Source organism: Panthera onca, chromosome B4 (genome assembly GCF_046562875.1).
Source record: "Panthera onca isolate mPanOnc1 chromosome B4, mPanOnc1 haplotype 2, whole genome shotgun sequence".
Classification (NCBI taxonomy): Eukaryota; Metazoa; Chordata; class Mammalia; order Carnivora; family Felidae; genus Panthera; species Panthera onca.
In genome coordinates this window covers 133,786,999-133,809,156 of record NC_138345.1, presented here as the reverse complement: position 1 = coordinate 133,809,156, position 22,158 = coordinate 133,786,999, and the positions used below count along the sequence as shown (strand labels likewise).

At 39.2% G+C, this 22,158-nt stretch overlaps 1 protein-coding gene and 1 long non-coding RNA gene across 2 annotated transcripts in view; both read right to left on the bottom strand.

The window, feature by feature from the left end:
- The window catches only part of LOC132693683 (uncharacterized), a 189,912-nt gene that overhangs the window by 85,708 nt on the left and 82,046 nt on the right, over positions 1 to 22,158 (bottom strand). The gene's annotated exons all lie outside the window — the stretch shown is intronic.
- The window catches only part of EP300 (EP300 lysine acetyltransferase), an 83,736-nt gene that overhangs the window by 49,316 nt on the left and 12,262 nt on the right, over positions 1 to 22,158 (bottom strand). The window contains exons 2-6 of the mRNA XM_078449406.2: positions 14,414 to 15,051; positions 3,816 to 3,992; positions 2,168 to 2,429; positions 1,432 to 1,545; positions 216 to 461 (exon numbers count right to left, since the gene is read on the bottom strand). Coding sequence (XP_078305532.1) covers positions 216 to 461; positions 1,432 to 1,545; positions 2,168 to 2,429; positions 3,816 to 3,992; positions 14,414 to 15,051 — 1,437 coding nt within the window. The remainder of the gene's footprint in view (positions 1 to 215; positions 462 to 1,431; positions 1,546 to 2,167; positions 2,430 to 3,815; positions 3,993 to 14,413; positions 15,052 to 22,158) is intronic.

Below are 22,158 nucleotides of genomic sequence, written 5' to 3'. Positions count from 1 at the left end.
TGCCTCTGGTATATAGATTATGATGAGACCTTTACACTACAATCTTTAAAAAATTACTCCAAGAAATTAATCATGTAACAAAAAAATTAAGAGATGGGGAGACACACACATACACACACAGACCAAAATAAACCAAGAAGATAATTCTGCATATTACATGGCATGTATACACATAACCAACATCACATCCGTCACAAGGGAAGACACAAACTTACTCATGTTGCTCATGGGCCGCATGCCTTGGGGAGACTGGCCAGACTGCTGAGTCTGCTGGCTCTTTGCTTGCACCTGGGGTTGCGTCGGCATCTGATTTACTTGATAGGGCAGCCCAAGAGCTGCATAGGCCCTTTCTATAGAGCTGGGATCAATCTGACTGACAGTGCTTAGGCTGGGGGTAGACTGCTGACCCACCCCTAGAGAGCTAGTATTTCCAAGTCCAACTGGTGCTCCAGTCAGAATTGCTAGAGAAGACAAAAGAGATGGGATTACAACGTTAAAGATGTGAGAAAAATAGACTAACCTATCTGAATGAATTTAGAAGACACAAAATTGTTACGTGATAATGAAACATCTCATATGAAACATCTCATTATGAAACAACACGCATCTTGTTTCCTGTTATTTCCCTGAAATAAATGTCTAGATGCAGAACTGAATGGTCAAAGGGGATCACTCTCACTGGCATGAAAGGCTTTTGATCCAGAGTACCCAAAAGCCTACCTACAGGCTGTATCAGTGTTCCCACCAACTATGTATGAATGACTCAGAACCATACAAATGCCAATACCAGGTAGCATTTCTGCTCAAGTGGTGAGAATGTCCTCTCTCTATTGAACTATTCCCTTATCCCAATTTTCTACTGGGCTATTTATGATTTCTTAATTAATTTATGGCATTTAATTACTTCTTCACATGTTGCAAGTTTCCAAATCTGTCATTCACCACAAATGCTTAATATTTTGTTTCTAGAGAGGTATGGTAGCTCCACTTACATCTTTCTACTTTTGTCTTTGTCTCAGAAAAGCTCATCATCCTAGACTTCTAAAAATAATTTCAAACTTTTTCCCTTTCTCTTTAAATAACTTCAAAGTATCTAAATATTTAGACCACAGGTATAAAAGAGTAACTTGCCCAATGTCAAAGCAATGATCTTTTAAGTTTTCATGAATGTAAAAATGGAGCATTAATTCACCCTTTTTATACAGAGTAATGATTTAAAAAGTTTCTGGATCTTACTTTAGGTAATAAGCAGTTCAATCCTAACCTCATTAATATGAAGTTAATGGGAGTGGAAACAACCTAGTATGACAGCACAGGGCAGTCACAGAACTTCAAATAATCGAGAAGCACTTAGTCTAAATCCCACCAAACTGCACCGAGAATAAATAAAATAATAAATAAATAAAAGCTTTAAAAGACTTAATCACTTACACTGTTGATTTCTCTTATCTCCAGCATTTTTAAGGGGGAGACACACAGGACAATCATGCCTCGTACAATTCTTCCAGTGTGAAATGATTTGTCGAGAAGATGCACAGTGTGCCACTAAAAAGAAAAAAAATAATTGTTCGCAAATGTAGCTTATACTTTTTGTATCAGTATCCACTAACCTGTTGATCACTTAACAAGTGCTACAAATGTTCACTCATTTCATCTTCCTAACATCCTTGTAGGGTAGCTATTGGCACTCACATTTTATAGTTAAGAAAACAGGCAAGACCTGGTTAACTAATTTGCATTAAGTCAGAGTACTCAAAATGGGATTCAAACTTAAGCAATCTGCCTCCAAAGCTCATATTTTTCACCAAGACATGCAATGTACTTTACTCTATAAAAACAGATTTCTAATGACACCATACACACATAAATTGTATTAAGTTGGGTAACATTGTTTTAGCGTTTGCCTATATGATAGCAAATCCTCAATAGTATTTAAACTATGCTATGCGGGGGCAAATCAAAGTCAGTAAGGGTCATCACGAGAGGAAAATCCTTAAAATTTTCTACCATAGCCCTACATAATCACAAAATGATACTGAATTTTATCACCTCCTAACATGGACATTATCGGTAAAGAAGTCTCAAAACAGAGTAGAACACACTTTTTTTCTTCTCTCGGACTATAAATATTCATTGCTAAGCACAGAAACCCTCTGAGCCCACTCACCTTGGCAGGACTTGCCTGACTGGCAGTGTGTCATGTGGTTCAGGACGTTCTTCATCGTGCGACAGTGGGGAAGGTTGCACTGCCTTACTTCCCCATTAGCCTGCTCGCGGCGCTGGCACTTGTGGGCGTGCAACAGGAGCACGAGCTGCTGCTGGATGAGCTTGCGCTTCTCTGGATCAGCCGTGTGCGCTCCAGAACCCATCCCTTGGGCTACCGGAGTCACGAGGCCTGGCTGCTGGACCTGTGGGGCCTGCTGTTGACCCTAAGAGAGAAAACAACAAAGGTACATGTAACATTAGGTGTCATAGGGTGCTTTTTAGTAAATACAGACCTGGACATTTTCAATTAAAACCTTTAAGGACATCCACCACGTGCCACAGGGGATTCCAAGGTAGATAAACATCAGTCCCACCATCAAGAAGTTCAATAACAAAGTTACATCACCAAGTAATATAATCAAAGTATATGTAATATACAGAGAGCAAACCAAAGAGGACACCATAAGCTCAGGCGGGAGAGGGAAAGGCAAGGAATCCGTAGTGAAGAGCAAGTCCAAGTCAGGTTCTGAAGCACAGTAACAAAAACCTCCTGGGAGACTGAGCAGGGGCCTTTTAAGTGGGTGAAAAGTTAGTTTCTGTAATTATGGAAGAAAGCGCTTTCTCTTCCCTGATAAAGTAAACATTTCTGGGGTCACAGATGCCATGTTTTATTCTTTTTTAAAAGATCTGCAGTACTTAAAGTATCTGAAATATAGGCAAAAAAAAAAAAAACAAAAAATCTGAAAGAGAAATGGAATTTCTATAGGACAATTTTTCCCAAAGGTAAACAGGAACTACTTAACAAATTTACAAGTAGAAATAGTTTTACTTTTAGAAAAATAGCAATGTTAGAAGCTTTGGAGATTTAGTCAAAACAAAAATCACTGTTTTGTTTTGTTTTTTTAAACATTTCTTATTTTTGAGAGACAGAGACAGGCAGAGCATGAGTGGGGGAGGGGCAGTGAGAGAGGGAGACACAGAATCTGAAGCCAGGCTCCAGGCTCTGAGCTGTTAGCACAGAGCCCAACGCGGGGCTCGAACTCAGGAAGCTCGAGATCATGACCTGAGCTGAAGTCAGACGCTTAACCCACTGAGCCACCCAGGCGCCCCCGGGGGCTCGAACTCAGGAACCTTGAGATCATGGCCTGAGCTGAAGTCAGATGAACCGACTGACCAACCCAGGCGCCCCCCACAAAATCACTGTTTAAAACAGTGTTTAATTTTGAGAGGGAAATTACTTTTGTGTGCTGATATCAGATACAAATGTGTAGATATGGTCACTGAGAGTTGGAATCCTTTGCTTGAGAGTACTTTCCAAGAGAGGTTCTACTTTCATATTCTATAGAAATACTCACAAGAAGAAGATGTGTCATGTGGCAGGCTACAAAATTTTCACTGTAGCAGCCCCACTTGCTCCCATTTGGCCCAACACCCTTACTGAACAATACTACAAGAAATAAAAACCCATGGGAAATGGAAGGTATCAAGCCTCCTTGATCACAGGGTCCATCCTCACATCCTAGTGTGTACAGCAGAAAGCATTACAGTTTAACAGTTCTTTTGTCAAAACGCCAGTTTGAAGACAAATTTGTAGACAGATTACTACCCACCATGTTGGGCATTCCTCCACCAGGAACTGCCTTTTTGTCCATTGCAAATGGAGGTAAGCTATTTGGTAGTACAGACTTTGTCTGAATCTGGAGACCAAGGCCACTGGCTCCAATCTGCTGTCCAGAATTCTGAGTGTATGGTGAACCGTAAGGATTAGGGTTGTTCATCATTCCCATCTAAGAATTAAAAAAAAAAAAGATGAGAAATTAAATCTTATTCCTTACATTAACAGAACATTACTATTCTCTTTCCTTTTTTTTTTTTTTTTTTTTTTTTTAAAAAACGTTTATTTATTTTTGAGAGAGAGAGAGGGAGACACAGAATCAGAAGCAGGTTCCAGGCTCTGAGCTGTCAGCCCAGAGCGCAACGCAGGGCTCGAACCCACGAACTATGAGATCATGACCTGAGCCTCAGTCAGATGCTTAACTGACTGAGCCACCGAGGTGCCCCTCTTTCCTTTTCCACTTCCTAATTTAAAAAAACAATTTTAAAGGAACTCCTCTACAATTATAAATAAGACTAGAAGTATGTTCATGAAAATACTCACTTTCAAAATTGAGGAGCCTCAGCTCAGGTAGAGTAAATTTACAGCTATTTTCTGTAAATACTTGATATAAATGTGTTTTAGAAATTTTTATAAGCATTTTCATTAATCTGCATCTGCTAAGGTTTGCCATTCATCTTCACTTTTAATGCGTTAAATATATTTTTATTTAATGTACAATATATGACTTAATAAATTCAACTCAATAAATGACCTAATCCCTAAATTTGTTAGAGAGTTTGATACGTGAAAAGCATCTGAATGCTTGTTCCAGCATTTTGTTTACATAAAAGGTAGCAAACTGATAGTTCAGGGGATAATTTTCATTTAGGAACACAGCGGCAGAGTGATTTTGAAACTTTCTGAATCTGAATCCTTTAGACAACATGTAAACTTCAGAGTCCATATCATTCCTTGCTGTCTTAAACCTAGCAGCTTTGAGGCGCCTGGGTGGCTCAGTGGGTTATGTGTCTGACTCTTAATTTTGGCGTAGGTCACGATCCCAGGATAGTGGGATCAAGCCCTGCACTGGACTCCATGCTGAGCGTGGAGCCTGCTTAAGACTCTCTCTCACCCTCACCCTCTGCTGCTCTCCCCAGCTCGCATGCTCTCCCTCAAAAAGAATAAAAAAATAAATTTAAAAAACCTAGCTGCTTTATTCATTAAATTACCTGCTTGGATCTTGAAGTAATTTAAATTTCTTTGTTAACCCCTATATACTTAAGAAAGGAGGTTTTTGTCTGTATTTATGAAAGTCAACCTGGAGTGCTGGACAGTTATTAAAGAACAGAGTATTAATTATTCAGAAGCCAAATGTTTTACAGATAGCAATGATAAAACTTACAATCCTTCCATATAAGAAACCACTGTAAGTCAAACACCACCTACTAAAACATATAGCAAAGCTCTCAGAAAACTAGGGAAACTACCGCTACTGCCCAATTAAAAGGAGTCATACTAGATTTTCATCCCTCTCAGCTAGATCCAATTCTACCAGGGGAGCCTTCAAATTCTATCTCTAAACACACACACACACACACACACACACACACACACACACACACCCTACAACTGCTCCCAGTCCACTGTCACTGTCTTAATTCAAGCCCCTCAATCACGGCTTGTGTAGACTGTGTCCAACAGGTTTCCTCGCCTTCTGTCTATTCTATTTTCTACCCAGAGCCTTCATGATCTCCATGAGGCCTATCTATCCATGGTGTCCTACTGTATCCTGTACCAACTAACTTGCAAATCTGAGGAGCAGCTTGCTTCTTGAATCTCTAGCATTTGCTTTAAAGATTTTCCTTTTCCCTATAACTAGACAGTGGCACACCCTCCCTTCCTGTTTGACTCCTGAACGATAACCTGTAAAAGAAATAAAATACTAAGTTCACAAAGAGGCAGTCCAATTTTTCTTTTTGTTGCCTTACATAAAGATACATTTCAAAAGCTACCATCTCTATGAAACATCTGTCTATAGTCCTAGAGAGCTAAAGAACTCTTTTTCTACCCTGACATAAATGTTTGTGCCTTTCTTTATAATACAACACAGATGATAAAATAAAATGCCTGCCTCTCCTATCCCCCAAGACTCTGCACAGTAGGGGAAAGAACTTAGTTCATTTCTCTTTGTAACCCCATTGTCCTAAATCTGATCAACAAAAGGAGCCCCTTGACTCAGGGAAACAGAAATATAAAAGTCATAAAATAAACACATAAGCCCCTGTAAATAAAACTGTTCTTTCAGCCATATGCAGTACCTATTCTCTGGCAAATTTATACGAATATGACATCTTTATCAGTTCCAAGGTTTGCCTATAGTGAAGAGGCAAAATAAAGAAAAATTCGAGAACATTTACAGTTTCCAGATGAGATCAGAGACTAGGATGGAGTTCAGTAACTCAGGAACTGAGCCTGAAAGAAGTGGCAAGGTTTGGAGCAGCCTGAATGGGAAGCATCCAGAGTAAAAAACTTACTGCTTGAGTCTTCAATAACTGGAATTTCTTAAGTGAATCTGGCCAATAAGACTGTAGGGAGGATCAAATACAGAAACAGGTTTAAACCCAAGTTCAGGTTTCTTTTGGTAGTTTCATGTGTGGCTGCAGGTATGGGGGCTACAGATGCTTTTCCAGTACTAACATTCATACTACTATAGTTCCAATAATACACGAGCCTGTATCTGGGAGAGTTACAGTTCACTTAACTGTGTTTCCTATTAGCGTGGAAATTCATGATAGACATAAAACGAAAGCCATTCTAACACAGAATCTGCAAGATAGACCATAAAAGACCAACAGACAATAAATTAAGCTTTTAGGAGTCCATTATTTACATAAATAAATAAAATACTGGGATCTGCAGGCTGTTTTGAGGTCTCTTAATAAGTATGTCTCTACTCAAATAGATCAGAGGAGAATGTGGTCCTTCATGTTTGTTCACACAGACACTGCCTTACCTGCTCACACCAACTGAGTTTCAACCAGTTCCTGACATTGCTTACTTTCTCAATCACGATGCCTTAGCTAGGAACTCCAAAGTGGACTATGGCCTCAAATAGAGAGACTGCACTGACCACTGGTCAGCTGGCAGCAATCATTCCTGACACTTCTCGACACCCTGACCAACAAAGGCTCTCAGTCTTTTTTGGTTTTGCCATCTTCATCAGAGTTCTGCCAGTGTTAGATACAATACAACCAATCTCCCTATCCTTACCCTTTCACTCTCCCCAACCTCCAGTACTCCCCCACCAAATATAACAGGAAGGGAATATACTGCACTTAATTTCTGCTACACTGTAGTCCGTTACTTGATCTTGTTCCCCTTCTCTATACCTAATGTGATCCAGGTGTCCAACTACTCACCACCTACCTGCATCACAAGGATACAGATAACTAAACTCAAAATGCAGAGGACCAGGAGACCAGGAAGCTAGCTATAACAGCTCTGGGCAACTAGAACAAAAAGCACCTCAGGGGATTAGCCTTTCTTTCTTTAAAAAAAAAAAAAAAAAAAAATCTCACTCTACAGGTTGTTTCTAAATTTTCAGTATATTAAAAGCAGAAACTTACAGAGCACAGGAATACAAAAAGATACCTGAGAGCGGCAATCACTGGCAAATAAATAGGAAAAATAAAAAGTGGTACCTCATATAAAGAATATAACTATTTGGGAATATTTAATATAGGGGGAAAAACTCCTTTAATAAGACTTGCAGGCACTACAGTAACACAAACCAATAAATACCATGCAGGTGACTCCAAAATTCATCAAATAATAAAAACAAAATTGAACTACATTCAGACATTTCCTACTATCTACTGGAGTTGATAAATGCCCATGTTATGTACCTGTATACAAGTTATATGCCAGACATCAAGTTAATCACTGAGGGTACAATGATAAACAAGGAGGACTAGGGATCTCTCAGAACCTACACCAAATCCTAAACATTATTTTTCTTTATTTCTTCCCATTACTCTTATACTAATACCTTAGTTTAACTGATACTGCATACCTAAAACTGTATCCATCTAGATTGTAAATTTGGGTTTCTAAAACCCATCAGACGACAGTATTTAAGACAATCTTTCTCTCAACATGGATTCTTTCTCCTTGCCTTACGCTTAATACGCGCTGCCCAACTGGTCCTTCCTACCTGCTTCATTCCTTGCCAATCCAAGTTCAATCACTGCTCTTACTTTAAAACTTCGTAGGTTAAATACTCTTTAATATCATATGCCAAAAACCATCACAACCTGATCTTAATTTTAAAAGAAGAGCTCCAAAAATGACATTACTGCTCCTACCTCCTCAAAAATTTTTTTAAAATTTAAGTTTTTTATTTATTTAAGTCATCTCTATACCCAATGTGGGGCTTGAACTCATGACCCCAAGATCAAGTTGCGTGCTCTTCTGAGCCAGCCAGGCACACCACCCCCCACCCCAAATTTTTTTTGAAGAGAAAAGAAAGAAAAGGGGAGTTATTCCCAAGGCTAATACTCATTTAAAAATTTTTTTTTAAATGTTTTTATTTATTTTTGAGACACAGAGAGACAGAGCGTGAGCAGGGGAGGGGCAGAGAGGTAGGGAGACAGAATCTGAAGCAGGCTCCAGGCTCTGAGCTGTCAGCACAGAGCCTGATGCGGGGCTTAAACTCATGGACTTCAAGATCATGGCCTGAGCTGAAGTCGGACGCTCAACAGACTGAGCCACTTAGGCGCCCCAAGGCTAGTATCCATTTAAATGAAGTTGAGAGTTGTTGTTTTAAAATACGAATTTCATTAGTCACAAAGCATATAAATTTTGGCTATGAATCTATCCAGATAGCAAGTAACACATGTCTTCATAGCATGTGAGGTAACCAGAGTCACAGAAAAGGAGGGTAGGATTTGTCATCTCCCAGATCTAGGACTACAGAATAAGAACTAAAAGTAGTACATAAAGATGTTCCAAGGTTGTGTCTGTATCACTAAGGCAGAATTAGAGAAAACAGGTATGGTTCCCGCTCTCACATGTCTTAGTCTAGCAATGATCACCCCTATGTAAGGTTACAAGCAAGTGAGGAGGTGACTGCTGCTGTAAGAAACATAAAAGCATCGTATCTGTTTTTAGCTGTGGATGTTTTATCAATACAGGAATCGTTAATAATAGAATGACATTATACTACAGTGATAAATAACATGCACTTTTATTTCAGAAAGACAAGAGTTCTCTGTAATACCCACTCCCTGATTTGTCTCCTAACCTGTATAATGGGAATAAAATCATAGGGTTGATGTTAGGAACTAATGACCCTAACACATATTAAATACCTATTAACATTCAGTAGTAGCTCCTTAGCTTTTGGGGCCTAACACTAATTTAGATACAATTATACTGTCTGATGTTGCTATTTGATAATATTCTGGATCTTGTCTCTTTAACTGTAACAAGCGCTTTCAGAGAACAGGTTTTTTTTTTTATTTTCTAAGGGAAAAAAAACAAAAACAAAACAAAAAAAACCCCTCCAGAATGTTAATGAACACTTCCTGAATAAAAAGTCCTCATTTCCAAAGAAAGTTAATTTTCTGTCAAATTTATAGAATATTAATCCCCTGAAGTCTCTACTGGTGGGCATTCCCTCCAGCCAACAGCCATTTCTTTTTTTTTTTTTTTTTTTTTTTTTTTTTCAACGTTTTTTATTTATTTTTGGGACAGAGAGAGAGACAGAGCATGAACGGGGGAGGGGCAGAGAGAGAGGGAGACACAGAATCGGAAACAGGCTCCAGGCTCCGAGCCATCAGCCCAGAGCCTGACGCGGGGCTCGAACTCACGGACCGCGAGATCGTGACCTGGCTGAAGTCGGACGCTTAACCGACTGCGCCACCCAGGCGCCCCAGCCAACAGCCATTTCATGGGGTTGTTTCATCTCCCCTTATAGCCGTCTATAATCTTAATCTATAGCTCTATAATCTTATAGAGCTACGTCTCTAGAAGATTACAGCTTCTCAATTACATGATTACAAGATTCTACGTCTCTAGAAGATTACAGCTTCTCCATTACAAGATTACATGATCTCGATTTGATTTCTCCCCCTCCCCCACAAAAATGTTTTTAAGAACATCACTAGGGGCGCCTGGGTGGCTCAGTCGGTTAAGCGTCCGACTTCGGCTCAGGTCACGATCTCGCGGTCCGTGAGTTTGAGCCCCGTGTCGGGCTCTGTGCTGACGGCTCAGAGCCTGGAGCCTGTTTCAGATTCTGTGTCTCCCTCTCTCTCTGACCCTCCCCCGTTCATGCTCTCTCTCTGTCTCAAAAATAAATAAACGTTAAAAAAAAAAAAAAAAATTAAAAAAAAAAAAAAGAACATCACAAAATGGAAACTACAATAATACTAAGCACTTGCTACCACTATTACCACTCTACAAGTACGTCGTTACTACACACCCTTCACAAAGGGCTTACTTCTACTAATCGTTTATAGTTCCCTGACAATCCCATGAGGTAGGTTACATTCACTCTTATTATTTCCGTTCTATAGGTGGGAGAACTGAAGTACAATAAGCAACTTGCCCATGGTAATATAGCTTACTCTGTGAGTGACTGAGTTCATTTTTAACACAGGCAGTAAAGCTCCACAGTCCACACCATTAACTATGATGCTTTTATTAACTTGACCTTTCTTCATACACAGAAGGTAGCTATTAGGGAAAAGATTTTCAAAGTTTACTTCTTTTGTCACCAGCATTTTTGAGGAGGCAGATATAATTTTGTGAAATTATTAGAGAGTGAAATGACTTCACCAAGCTTTGCCAATATGCAGCAGAAGAGGAGGATGCTTATGTTAACAGCCCAGATTCTAATCCAGGTAGTATGGTTCAAAAAAAAATGTGCACTATTCTGCCCCTCACTGAACCCTCCTGACAACATTTGTCTTTATTTTATGCTAACTGCAAAATCAAAGGCTACGTTAAAAGGGTGTATGATCCAAGTTTCCTTCCATAAACCAGTTTGCCAGATTTTTGGAAGAATGTTGTAAGTAGTAATGTCACAACCTGCCTGCACACTCTGAACCACAGATTCATCCATAAAAAGAACTGTATAAAAAAACCACTGCCATTTGCCAACAGGGTTCAAATCTTCAAGTCTCACTGAAAGCCTCCTTAATTCCTGATTCTTAAATATCACTGGAACTCTTAGGAATTTTGGAAGAAATGTAATGAATATAATTGACCCTTTGAGGTAATTTTAGGACCTGGTCCCATGGAAGGGGAATTGCTAGCCAACAATTTTAATGCCTTGACTTGCATTTATTTTAATCTTCAATAGGAAAATATAGAAAGGGCTTTTTTCCCGCCATAAAGAGAAAACTCATTTTATAAAAGTACATTTTATATTATACTTGTATACTAATCTGTATATTAACTGGGTATCTCATCCTAAACCTCCACAATTCGCCAAAACTCATTTGCTAAATAAACATTTAGGGTTCTTATGCACTGTGCTAAGTGCTTGACAAATATCAACTTACAAAATATAAGCGCGATTCATTTATTTAATTCTTATTGGTTTTTAAATACTTTTTAAGAGGGAGAGAGTGCGCGAGAGAGCGAGTGGAGGAGAGCAGCAGAGGGAGAAAGAGAGAGAATCTTAAGCAGGCTCCACATACAGTAGAGCCCCACGTGGGCTTGATCCCACAATCCTGGGATCGAGACCTGAGCTGAAATCAAGAGTTGGATGCTCAAGTGACTGAGCCACCCAGGTGCCCCTATTATTATCACTGTTTTAAGTAGGCTTTATGCTCAGCACAGAGTCCAGCATGGGGCTTGAACTCACAACCCTAAGATCAAGACCTGAGCTGAGATCAAAAGTTGGATGCCTAAGCCACTGAGCCACCCAGGTAACTAGATGGGGCTCATTTAAATAACAAAATATTTTAATAATAGAATTTTTATATTTCAATTCCTCCACCCCAGGAAAACAGAAGCTCCACAAGGACAGGAATTTTTGTCTCTTTTGTACACTGCTATATATCCAGTCCCTGAAACAATGCTGATGTAAGAAATTGTGATTTAGATTTTAAATAGAATAGTGCCCCAATCCCAATGAGTCTTTCCATTTTTTTCTTTGCTTCTAAAGATTTTATTTTTAACTTATCTATACACCCAAAGTGGGGCTCGAACTTACAACCCCGAGATCAAGATGCACGTTCTGGGAGCCTAGGTGGCTCAGTTAAGTGTCCAACTTCGGCTCAGGTCATGATCTCACAGTTCTTGAGTTCAAGCCCTGCTTCAGGCTCTGTGCTGACAGCTGAGAGCCTGGAGCCTACTTCACATTCTGTGTCTCCCTCTCTCTCCACCCCTCCCCAACTCGGGCTCGGTCTCTCTCTCTCTCTCTCTCTCAAAAATAAATAAAATTAAAAAAAAAAAAAAAGAGTTGCACGTTCTACGGACTGAGGCAGCCAGGAGCCCCTGAGACCTTCCTTTTTAAATTTTTCTTCATAGCAATACTTAGAATACTAAAACTTACAACTTATGTACATACTAATAAAAAAGTAAGATCTATGAAGTAAGTTTAATCACTGCTCTATCTGGAGCACCAAAGCTGGGATGCAGTAAATATTTGATCAATCAGTGAAGGTTTAGTCTGTCACACCACCTCTCCCCACTGGAGTATAACAATAATGGAGGGTAAGGACTCCTCACAACTATGTTCTAGAACCTAGAAGAGGTATCTAATAAACATTTTACCTTCTTGCTTCTGGTTTTCACTCCAAATACTCTAAACCATATCGACACAGCAACATGAAAGCATCAAAAAGGGATAATCTACAGAGGAGGTAGGGATTTCCCTAAGAGGTCAGTATTCTGTACTGTATAGCAAAAAAAAAGGGGGGGGGGGCCTTTCACATATCTAACATGACCTCAGTCTCCCCATTCCCAATTCACCCCTGAACTCTCTCTCATCTCATCACAATTTTCAGGAACACAGAAGTCCCAATGCCTGCTCAGTTATTCCTTTTACAGTGAAAGCTTGCTCCCAACTCCTTGTGAAAATCTTGCCTATCCCCAATATCCCCTTCCAAGCAAAACCATCTCTTTCATTCAACAAATATTTACCAGCCACATACCAGGTGCTGGCAACTGTAGTGTGATACCACTTCAAGAAAAAATAAATAAAAATGCAGGAAAAATATGAAGGAATAAGCAACAAATATATGCTTATATAAATTCTATATATAAAGAACACATTTAAAAAGTTTTACAAAATGTATTTAGCCTGCTCTACTTAATAAAGCTAAAAAAAAAAAAGTAGGCTTTTTAAAGAAAACCCTTTCAAACAATGGCCAAAATCAGGTTAACTGGACACCCGGAATGTCAGTTGAGGCTTCACAGTAAACTAATGCACCTTAACATCCATCAACTAACAAGGAAAAGTAACGTTTAATAAATCTTTTAGGGTATCTCTTGAAAACCAAGGACATTCGAAGCAGTGGAAGTAAGTGATGTCTATCTGAAGACAATATAAAGCCAGCTGGCTCAAAACTATTTTTATTTATTTGCTAGGTTAGTTGGTTTTTTGAGAGCATGTGCGCGCGGGGAAGGGACAAAGAATCTTAAGCAGGCTCCACACTCAGAGCAGAACCCTACAAGGGGCTTGATCTCACGACCCAGAGATTATGACCTGAGCCAAAATCAAGAGTCAACTGCTTAATCAACTGAGCCACCAAAGCGGCCCCAAACTACATAAGGAGGCTATGCAGGCTAAAGCAGGCTTAGAAATGAGATGAAAACACAGGGTGCCAGGGTGGCTCAGTCGGTTAAGCATCTGACTCTCAGTTTCATCTCAGGTCATGATTTGTTTGTGGGTTCAAGCCCCAGGTCTGGCTCTGCACAGACAGCATGGGGCCTGCTTGGGATTCTTTCCCTCTCTCTTTGTGCCCCTACTCTGCTCATGCTCTCTCTCTCTCTCTCTCTCTCTCTCAAAATAAAATAAAACTTAAAAAAAATTAAAAAGAAAGGATATGAAAATATTCTGGTATTTGTGAAAATATTCTAATATTTATTCTAATATTGAGAAAACAGGAATTAGCTAACAATCATTTAGAACTGAAGTATTATTATACAATACCCCTGAGCTGTAAATAATTATTTTACTTAAAATTAATGTAAGAGCTTCATAAAATTCATGACAACATGGGGCACCTGGGTGGCTCAGTCGGTTAAACGTCCGACTTCGGCTCAGGTCATGATCTCACAGTTCGTGGGTTCGAGCCCCGTTGTCAGGCTCTGTGCTGACAGCTCAGAGCCTGGAGCCTGTTTCAGATTCTGTGTCTCCCTCTCTCTCTGCCCCTCCCCTGTTCATGCTGTCTCAAAAATAAATAAACATTAAAAAATTAAAAAAAAAAATGCATCACAACATAGTAGATCCTTGGCATCCATGGGAAATGGTACACCACGTAAGAAGACTAAACATGAATAGTAAAGATAAGTGAGTAACTGACCTCAAGCCCTCCCTCCATCATTGGGATAATCAAAAACATACTGATAGTGCATACAAACCAAAAATGTACTTACCTTAAGAGGCTGGGGGCCCCTCAATCCTGTTTGTCCTCCCATCTGAGGAGAGCCTTGCTGTAGTGGCTCAGTCATTAAATTGCCAGCATTTCCCATGCCTGGGTTTGGGTACGGCATATTAGGTCGCCCTCGGCCTGCTCCAATTGAACCGTTCATGACTTGATTGGGCATCATCCCCTGTCCATTGCCTGCATTCAGCATTCCAGGATTCATGCCAGCATTCATCCCTGTGTTCATTCCCATGGTAGGTTGATTTACTGGACTGTTCATCATGCCTGCTGCAGATGGCGTAGGACCCTGATTTGGTCCACTAGTGCCCATTCCCATGTTGGGAGAAGTCAAGCCTGCCTGTGCCATTGGGCTTTTGACCATGCTATTTATCAAACCTAATCCAGGACTGTTCTGTTGGGCCTGGCTGGCCATGCCTTGGCCTGGGCCACCAACCCCCATATTGAGGTTAGGGGAACTGCCAGACCGTAGCAATTCTGACAGTTGTTTATGTTTAGAGGCTGCATCTTGAACTATGCCAAGACTTGTCTGAAGCTGACTAATATCACCACCATTGGTTAGTCCCAATTCTGTAGAGTTGATTAATTCATCTGGTAAGTCATGCTCCAAGTCAAAGAGAGAGCCAAAATCTAAAAGTGAAGAAAAAAGATAAAGGTTAAAGTTTGACCAAAATTACAAATCGCTCTATGTTTTTGCTCTTGGTAAGCATTAAGTATTTCTAAACCTCACTCCATGGGATACTATCCATTTGTATTGAGGTTTTTCACATTACGCTAAAAAAAATTGTTACGTACGTATTTAAAAATTAGAGAATATTTGGTTTAAACACTTACGAACTGTACCTAAAGGCCAAGGAAAAAAGGATTAAATCTTAGAACAACACCCATTATGTGAGTTGCTGGGTTTGTACCGATAGTCATGAAAACAAAGTATATAATTGTTTAATATTCTAGAATTCCTTAGAAAAGGTTAAAATAACCAAACTAAGTACAGAACGAAAAAGAAGTTTAATGTTATAATAACAAAGACAATGAATACAAAAGATTCACCATTTGCATAACGTTCGAAGTGAGCTCCATGAAAACATGGGCTGTCTGCCACTCTTTACCCAGTGCCTATCACAGTGCCTGCCACAAACCAATTCCTTGATCTGAATGAATTCACTTTCACCTGACGTCAGCCTACAGATTAGTTTTCCTTGATCAAAATCTAGCTAGAGTAAGATACAAAAACCATGCCTCTAGCTCTTTCAACATACAAACCACCCCCACTAAAAAGAGGATGCAAATTATGGATTAACCCAGGGTTTCTCAATCTTGGAACTATTAAACATTTTGGGCTGGATACTCTTTGTTGTGGAGGAAAAGGGGAATTGTCCTGTGCATTGTAAGATACTCAGCAGATCTGTGGTCTCTCTCAATGCCAGGAGTACCCCTTACATTTTGTGACAACCAAAAATGTCTCCAGAGATTACCAAATGTCCCCTGAAAAGTAAAAATTGTCCCTGGTTGATTTGTGGACTAACAGTATTAACTCAATATACATAGGAGGTGTTTTGAATTTTCTTTCCTCTTGATTCTCTAAGTAGTTTTCACATTAACAAGGCATTATTGGGTATCTAATAATTAGATATACTTGAATCTACAACTGATTATACTATCAAAAAATAGTCCATCCCTTGAAGAGAAGATACCACTTGATAATGACCTACTTGGTTCAATTAATCGTGGTTTCTAAGCACAACTCTTCCTCTATGTGCCCTTCTTGTTCTTACAGCATCCTATCATGGCACTGAAATTATCTGTGTGTGTGTGTGTCTCTCTCCTCCCCCGCTGCTATCTCTTCCTATCAGGACCCCTTACCCCACTGCTGCATCCAGACTGTAACTCTCTGGGAAGGACAGTCTCACCACCTATACACCAACTCTCTGCCTAATGTCCCAACACACTTAAGCATCTGGTCTTATTTTAATTGCCCTGAATCACACCCCAGGATCTCAGGGCATGATTCAGAGTCCAGACTTCTATAGTATTATTCTTTCCTTTTGAAAAATCATTTTGTGCTCCACCATCATAAAAACAAAATGTGTCTTAGGTGTTTTGGAATACAAATAAGGTTTCAAATAAAACTTCCCTAATGTATCACTACTGAAAGACAACTGCTTAATATATGGGTATATTTCCTTCATTGTTTCCATTTACATAATTCACAAAACTAAGATCATACATATTTTACGAACAATTTTGCATTCTACTTTTCCCCTGGAGTATACAAGGAAATATCCCATCATCAGTTTAGTTATAGTGTTTAGGAAAAAATAAAAATGATCTGTGCTCATTTAGAAATTTTTAAAGTATATATATATACATGTAGTGGGAAGGTAGAGAGGAAATCACAAAAGAAACATTAATAATAAAATACATTTCAAAACTTAAAATAAAGCTAAAAAGTAGTAAGTAGCCAAGTTATGTTAGAAAAAAATTAATAGCAAGATGATCAAAGATAAAAGCAATTATCAATGGAAGAGAAAAACAGACAGCTGAGAGGGTACCAACAAAACCAGAGGTTGTTTGTTTTAATGTTTGTTTTTGAGAGAAAGAGCTCAAGCAGGGGACAGGGGTGGGCAGACAGAGAGGGAGATACAGAATCAGAAGCAGGCTCTAGGCTCCAAGCTGTCGGCACAGAGCCAGCTGAGAGATCATGACTCGAACTGAAGTCGGACGGTCGATCAACCAACTGAGCCACCCGGGCACTTTTTTTTTTCTTTTTGAAATGTTAAATTTTGAGAGGGAGAGCGGCAGAGAGGGAGGGGAGACAGAGGATCCAAAGTCGGGTCTGTGTTGACAGCAGAGAGCCCGATGCGGGACTTGAACTCACAATCCCTGAGCTGAGGTCGGACACTTAACTGACTGAGCCACCCAGGTGCCCCAGAAGTTGGTTCTTTGAAGAAAAGTAATAAAAAACTCCAAGGGCCAAAAATAGATACGTTCCTGAGAAAATATTCACCAAACCTTAATTGAAAAGAAATTATATAGGATAAATGTCCCAGTTTCTGCAACCAATCAATGACACAAAAGGAAAAATACCAGATCCAGCAACTAGATATAACTTATTTGGATCCTGCGAACCAAATGTAAAAACAAACAACCAAAAAAACAAACAAAAAACCCACACATTTTAAGAAGAAAATCAGGAAAATAAAATATGGCTGAGTTGTCGGTAATAATAAATCATCAATTTTGTTGGGTGTGATAACAGCATAGTTACTATGTTAAAACAAATCCTTTTAACTAAGAGATACATATTGGAAGTATTTCTGGTGAAATGACTGGTCTAGGATTTGGTATAAAACACTTCACTTCAGCAAAAAAAGAAAAGAGGGAGTATGTATGTGTGTGCAAAAATATCAGTAACTTAAAGGAAAAGGCACAGGGGAGTTCCTTTGCACTATTCTATTAAGTTGAAATTTTCCATTTAAATTAGTTTAAAAGAAAGAGACATAGCCTGAATGATCCTATTACTATTAAAGAAACAGTCTGTCTTAATCATTGGCTAATCTTCCCATAAAGAAAACACGAGTTCTAAATGTTTTTACCCCCATGTCCTACTGAACTTTCAGTAAAAGACAATTCAACTGTTTACAAATACTTCTATAAAATAGAATACTCTATAAATCATTCATGGCCAGTATAAGAAAAGAAAATCATGAACATAGAAAAGTCCAACAACAACAAAAAACAAAAACCACACAGACAAATCAAATTCATTAACATCTTTAAAATGTAATTTAATGAGGGGTGCCTGGGTGGCTAGTCAATTGAGCATCAGACTCCTGACTTTGGCTCAGGTCATGATCCCAGGGCCATGGATTAGGACACTATGCTGGGCTCTGTGCTGAGGGTAGAATCTGCTGAAGATTCTCTCTCTCTCTCTCTGCCCCCGTTTCCCCACTTGTGGTCTCTCTCCCTCTCTAAAAAAATAAAAATAGGGGCACCTGGGTGGTTCAGTTGGTTGGGCGACCGACTTCGGCTCAGGTCATGATCTCGCAGTTTGTGAGTTCGAGCCCCGCGTCAGGCTGTGTGCTGACAGCTCAGAGCCTGGAGCCTACTTTGGACTCTGTGTCTCCCCCCTCTCTCTACCCCTCCCCTGTTCATGCTCTGTGTCTCTCTCTCAATAATAAATAAACATAAAAAATTTAAAAAAAAAATAAAAAAATAAAAATTTTAATGTAATGATAAAGTTGGGATAATGTCAGGAATCCAGGGGGGACAGGTTTGCATTAGAAGCTTAGAGTATCTATAAATGCCATTCATCATATTATTAACAAATGAGAATGAAAATGTAAGATTCATCTCAATGGCTGTAAGAAGAACACTGTATAAAATTCAATGCCCAATCACACCAAAAACCTCCCCCAAAAATGACAGCAATTAAGAAAGTGATGGGAACTTCCTTAAATTGATGAAAAGTCTTCTTCCAGAACCTAAAAACTGAGAGCAAATATGCATTAAAGGACCAACATCAAAAGTCTCTTTAGCATCAGAACAAAACAAAGATACCATGACAAATGCTTCTAATTCAACACTATACTAGAGAATCTAGCCAAAGCAATAATACAAGAAAAATTACACATTCAATGCAATGTCAATCAAAATCCTAAAAGCTTTTCAGAGAACCAGACAAGAGAATTCTCAAGTATACACAGAAGAGCCTAGTTTCCACTTCTGTAAAACAGGAAAGTACCTACCTTCATAGGTTATTTGTGAGGATTAAATGAGTTAATATATGTAAAGTATTTAGAACAATACCTGACACATATTACATTCCATGAAAATGTTTCCTCTATTATTATTATTACTCAATGGAATCATTACCCAATTAGAAGACAAAGCAGTCTTCTAATAATGAGAGGAAACTTTTATCAGGTACTTTCAACGTGTCAAGCATTTTTCTTGGCACTTCAGTAATTGTATATTTTCACTAATCCTTTCAACAATCTCAGAAGTAGATAATAGCGACATATACAGAATGCACGGAAGTAAAATCAACTTCAGTAATGCAGAAGTCTTGGGGCGACTGGGTGGCTCAGTCGGTTGAGTGTCCAACTCTTGATTTTGGCTCAGGTCATGAACCCAGGGTAGTGGGATCAATCCCCGCTGAGCATGGAGCCTGCTTAAGATTTTTTCTTTCTCTGGCTCCCCCCCCATCCCCCACCTACACGAGTGTTCTCTCTCTAAAAAATAAACAGAAAGTAATATGGAAGTCTTACTTTAGGCCCTAGAATCCTAAGGATTTTAATTTAATCCGGTACTACAGCCAAATTTGCTGCATGTGGTTGTTATGTGTTTGTGCAAAACATTTAACATCACGTTATGAAGTTACACTCCATTGTGAAGCCAGACAGGAGGGTTTACATTGGTAGAACCTGAAAATAAAAGTTTAGGATTGTTCTTTTTTTTAATGGCAATCCTGTACTTTCAACAGACCTAAATTGCAGTTACTACTACATGAGATTACTCAGGTTTCAACTCAAAGACTGATCCCAATACTCCTGTTTCCCAAGATAGCTCTCAACCTCAACTATGCACTTCCTATCTTCTATCTTTTGTTATGGCTAAATACTTGTGCGCATCTTACTACCAAACTATGAATATCTGAAGGACCAGAGTTGCACTTAATAAATATTTACATTTCTCACAGGATCTAGCATATACTCACAGACCAGCAATTCTAAAATTGCATCCTATAATTATTTATATCTGACTGGGTATTTAGAACTTAATTTTTTTTTTTTTTTTTAAGCAATCTCTACCACTAACGTGGGGCTCGAACTCACAACCATGAGATCAAAAGTCGCACTATGAGCCAGCCAGGTGCCCCCGGATTATTTATAAAAAGTTCTCTTACCTCTACTTGTAAAACATTTTCAACAGCTATACTGATTAAATGTGGAAGACTATGTAAAAGTCATATATACTTTGACCTCTAATCAAACGGACCCTATTATTTCATCTAATATCACTATCATTATTATTCCTAAGCTATTTTGATTGTGCCTCAAAGCTCTCATTTATGATTCCTAAACGCCATTAGTTCTATCACTAGTATCTGTAACTTTGCACTACTCAAGGAGTCCAAATACTTGGATTTAAACCCAATTCTATAAGCTGACTTCATTTACCAAGCTCAAGTTACCTCTTCCATCAAAAGATAATAAAACTTCTACCTCCCTCATGGAGTTTTGTTGTTGTTGCTGTTGTGTTTTTAGGGCTAGCAAGTATTTACTGAGAAAGGTAAACTCACGCAGAAGATTCTGGTGTCCCTGGCTAAGTGATAGAGAATCTGAATGCTTGGTGAGAGATTTCAGAACCTTCTGTCCAGAGGGAAGGGCCAAGATCACTTCCAGAGCGCGTCCTTAGCCACGACTTTGTCACAAACAGCAAATGAAAACCATGGTCTAAAACTAGTAGAAAAGCAAGTCCCAAACTAAAAGTGGTATGTGTGAAGATGCAAGGGGGAAAAAAATTATCAAAAATTTACTGTCACAATTTAAAGAAATCCTACTGAACACTGGGATTAGTATTGATCAGCCTCAATTTCATGCCGCTTACTGAGCTCTACAAATTCTTTCTTTCCCTTCAAGGAAAGGGAAAAAATAAAGATTCAAATAAGTCATCTTCTCAGGCCCCCCATCTCAAGTTGCCCTTCATAGGGATTAGTTCAGATAAGGAGAATAAAATTTAGATGTTCAACAAACATAAGAAATTTAGAGGGTCCTTTAACAAGAGTTTCGGATTTTTACTCTAAAGAGAAAATTGATGTGCTGAAGAATTTTAAGCAAAAATATGATATGAACAGATTTGTATTTATTTTTTTCTTTTAATTTTTTTTTTTTTTAACGTTTATTTATTTTTGAGACCGAGAGAGACAGAGCATGAACGGGGGAGGGGCAGAGAGAGAGGGAGACACAGAATCGGAAGCAGGCTCCAGGCTCTGAGCCATCGGCCCAGAGCCCGACGCGGGGCTCGAACTCACGGACCGCGAGATCGTGACCTGAGCTGAAGTCGGACGCTTAACCGACTGAGCCACCCAGGCGCACCCAGATTTGTATTTATTAAAGCCCACTCAGGCAAACAGGATGCAGAATGAACTAGACAGACAAGCTAGAGTCAGAGAGACTGGTTAGAAGGCTGCTGCTGGAGAATAACAAAAACTAGCAGTTAATTCTGGAGCAGTACTAAAAGGGCAGAAGCAGCAAAGGAGCCAAACAAAAGAACTCTTTTGGACTACAGGTAATGGGTTGAGAAAAAAGACAAGGATGACTCCTAAATTTCTGGGGTTAGACAACCTAAGAGGACATATAGAGGTACAGCTATCCGGATGGACAATCCAGAGAAGTACTCAGTGATATGAGAAATGCCACTGGACATCAATGAAGAGGATCATCAGATAAACAAGTATTTAAGGGACAATGATCTTAACCACCAGAAGATGTTGAAACCGAACATTCCCAGCCCACCTACCAGGAATACTGTCCTGGAAACCAGGTTCCAAGAAGGAAATATTAGTGGTGCCCGTGCTTCAGAGAGAATTTACTGAATGTAGATATTAGAAGATTATTTAGCAAGCTAGGGAAGAGCAGTTCAGTGCAGTTGTAAAGTAGGAGGTAAGAAAGTAAAAGACAACAATGACCTTTTCTAGATACTAAACTAAGCTAGTAAATATTTGCTTAATTC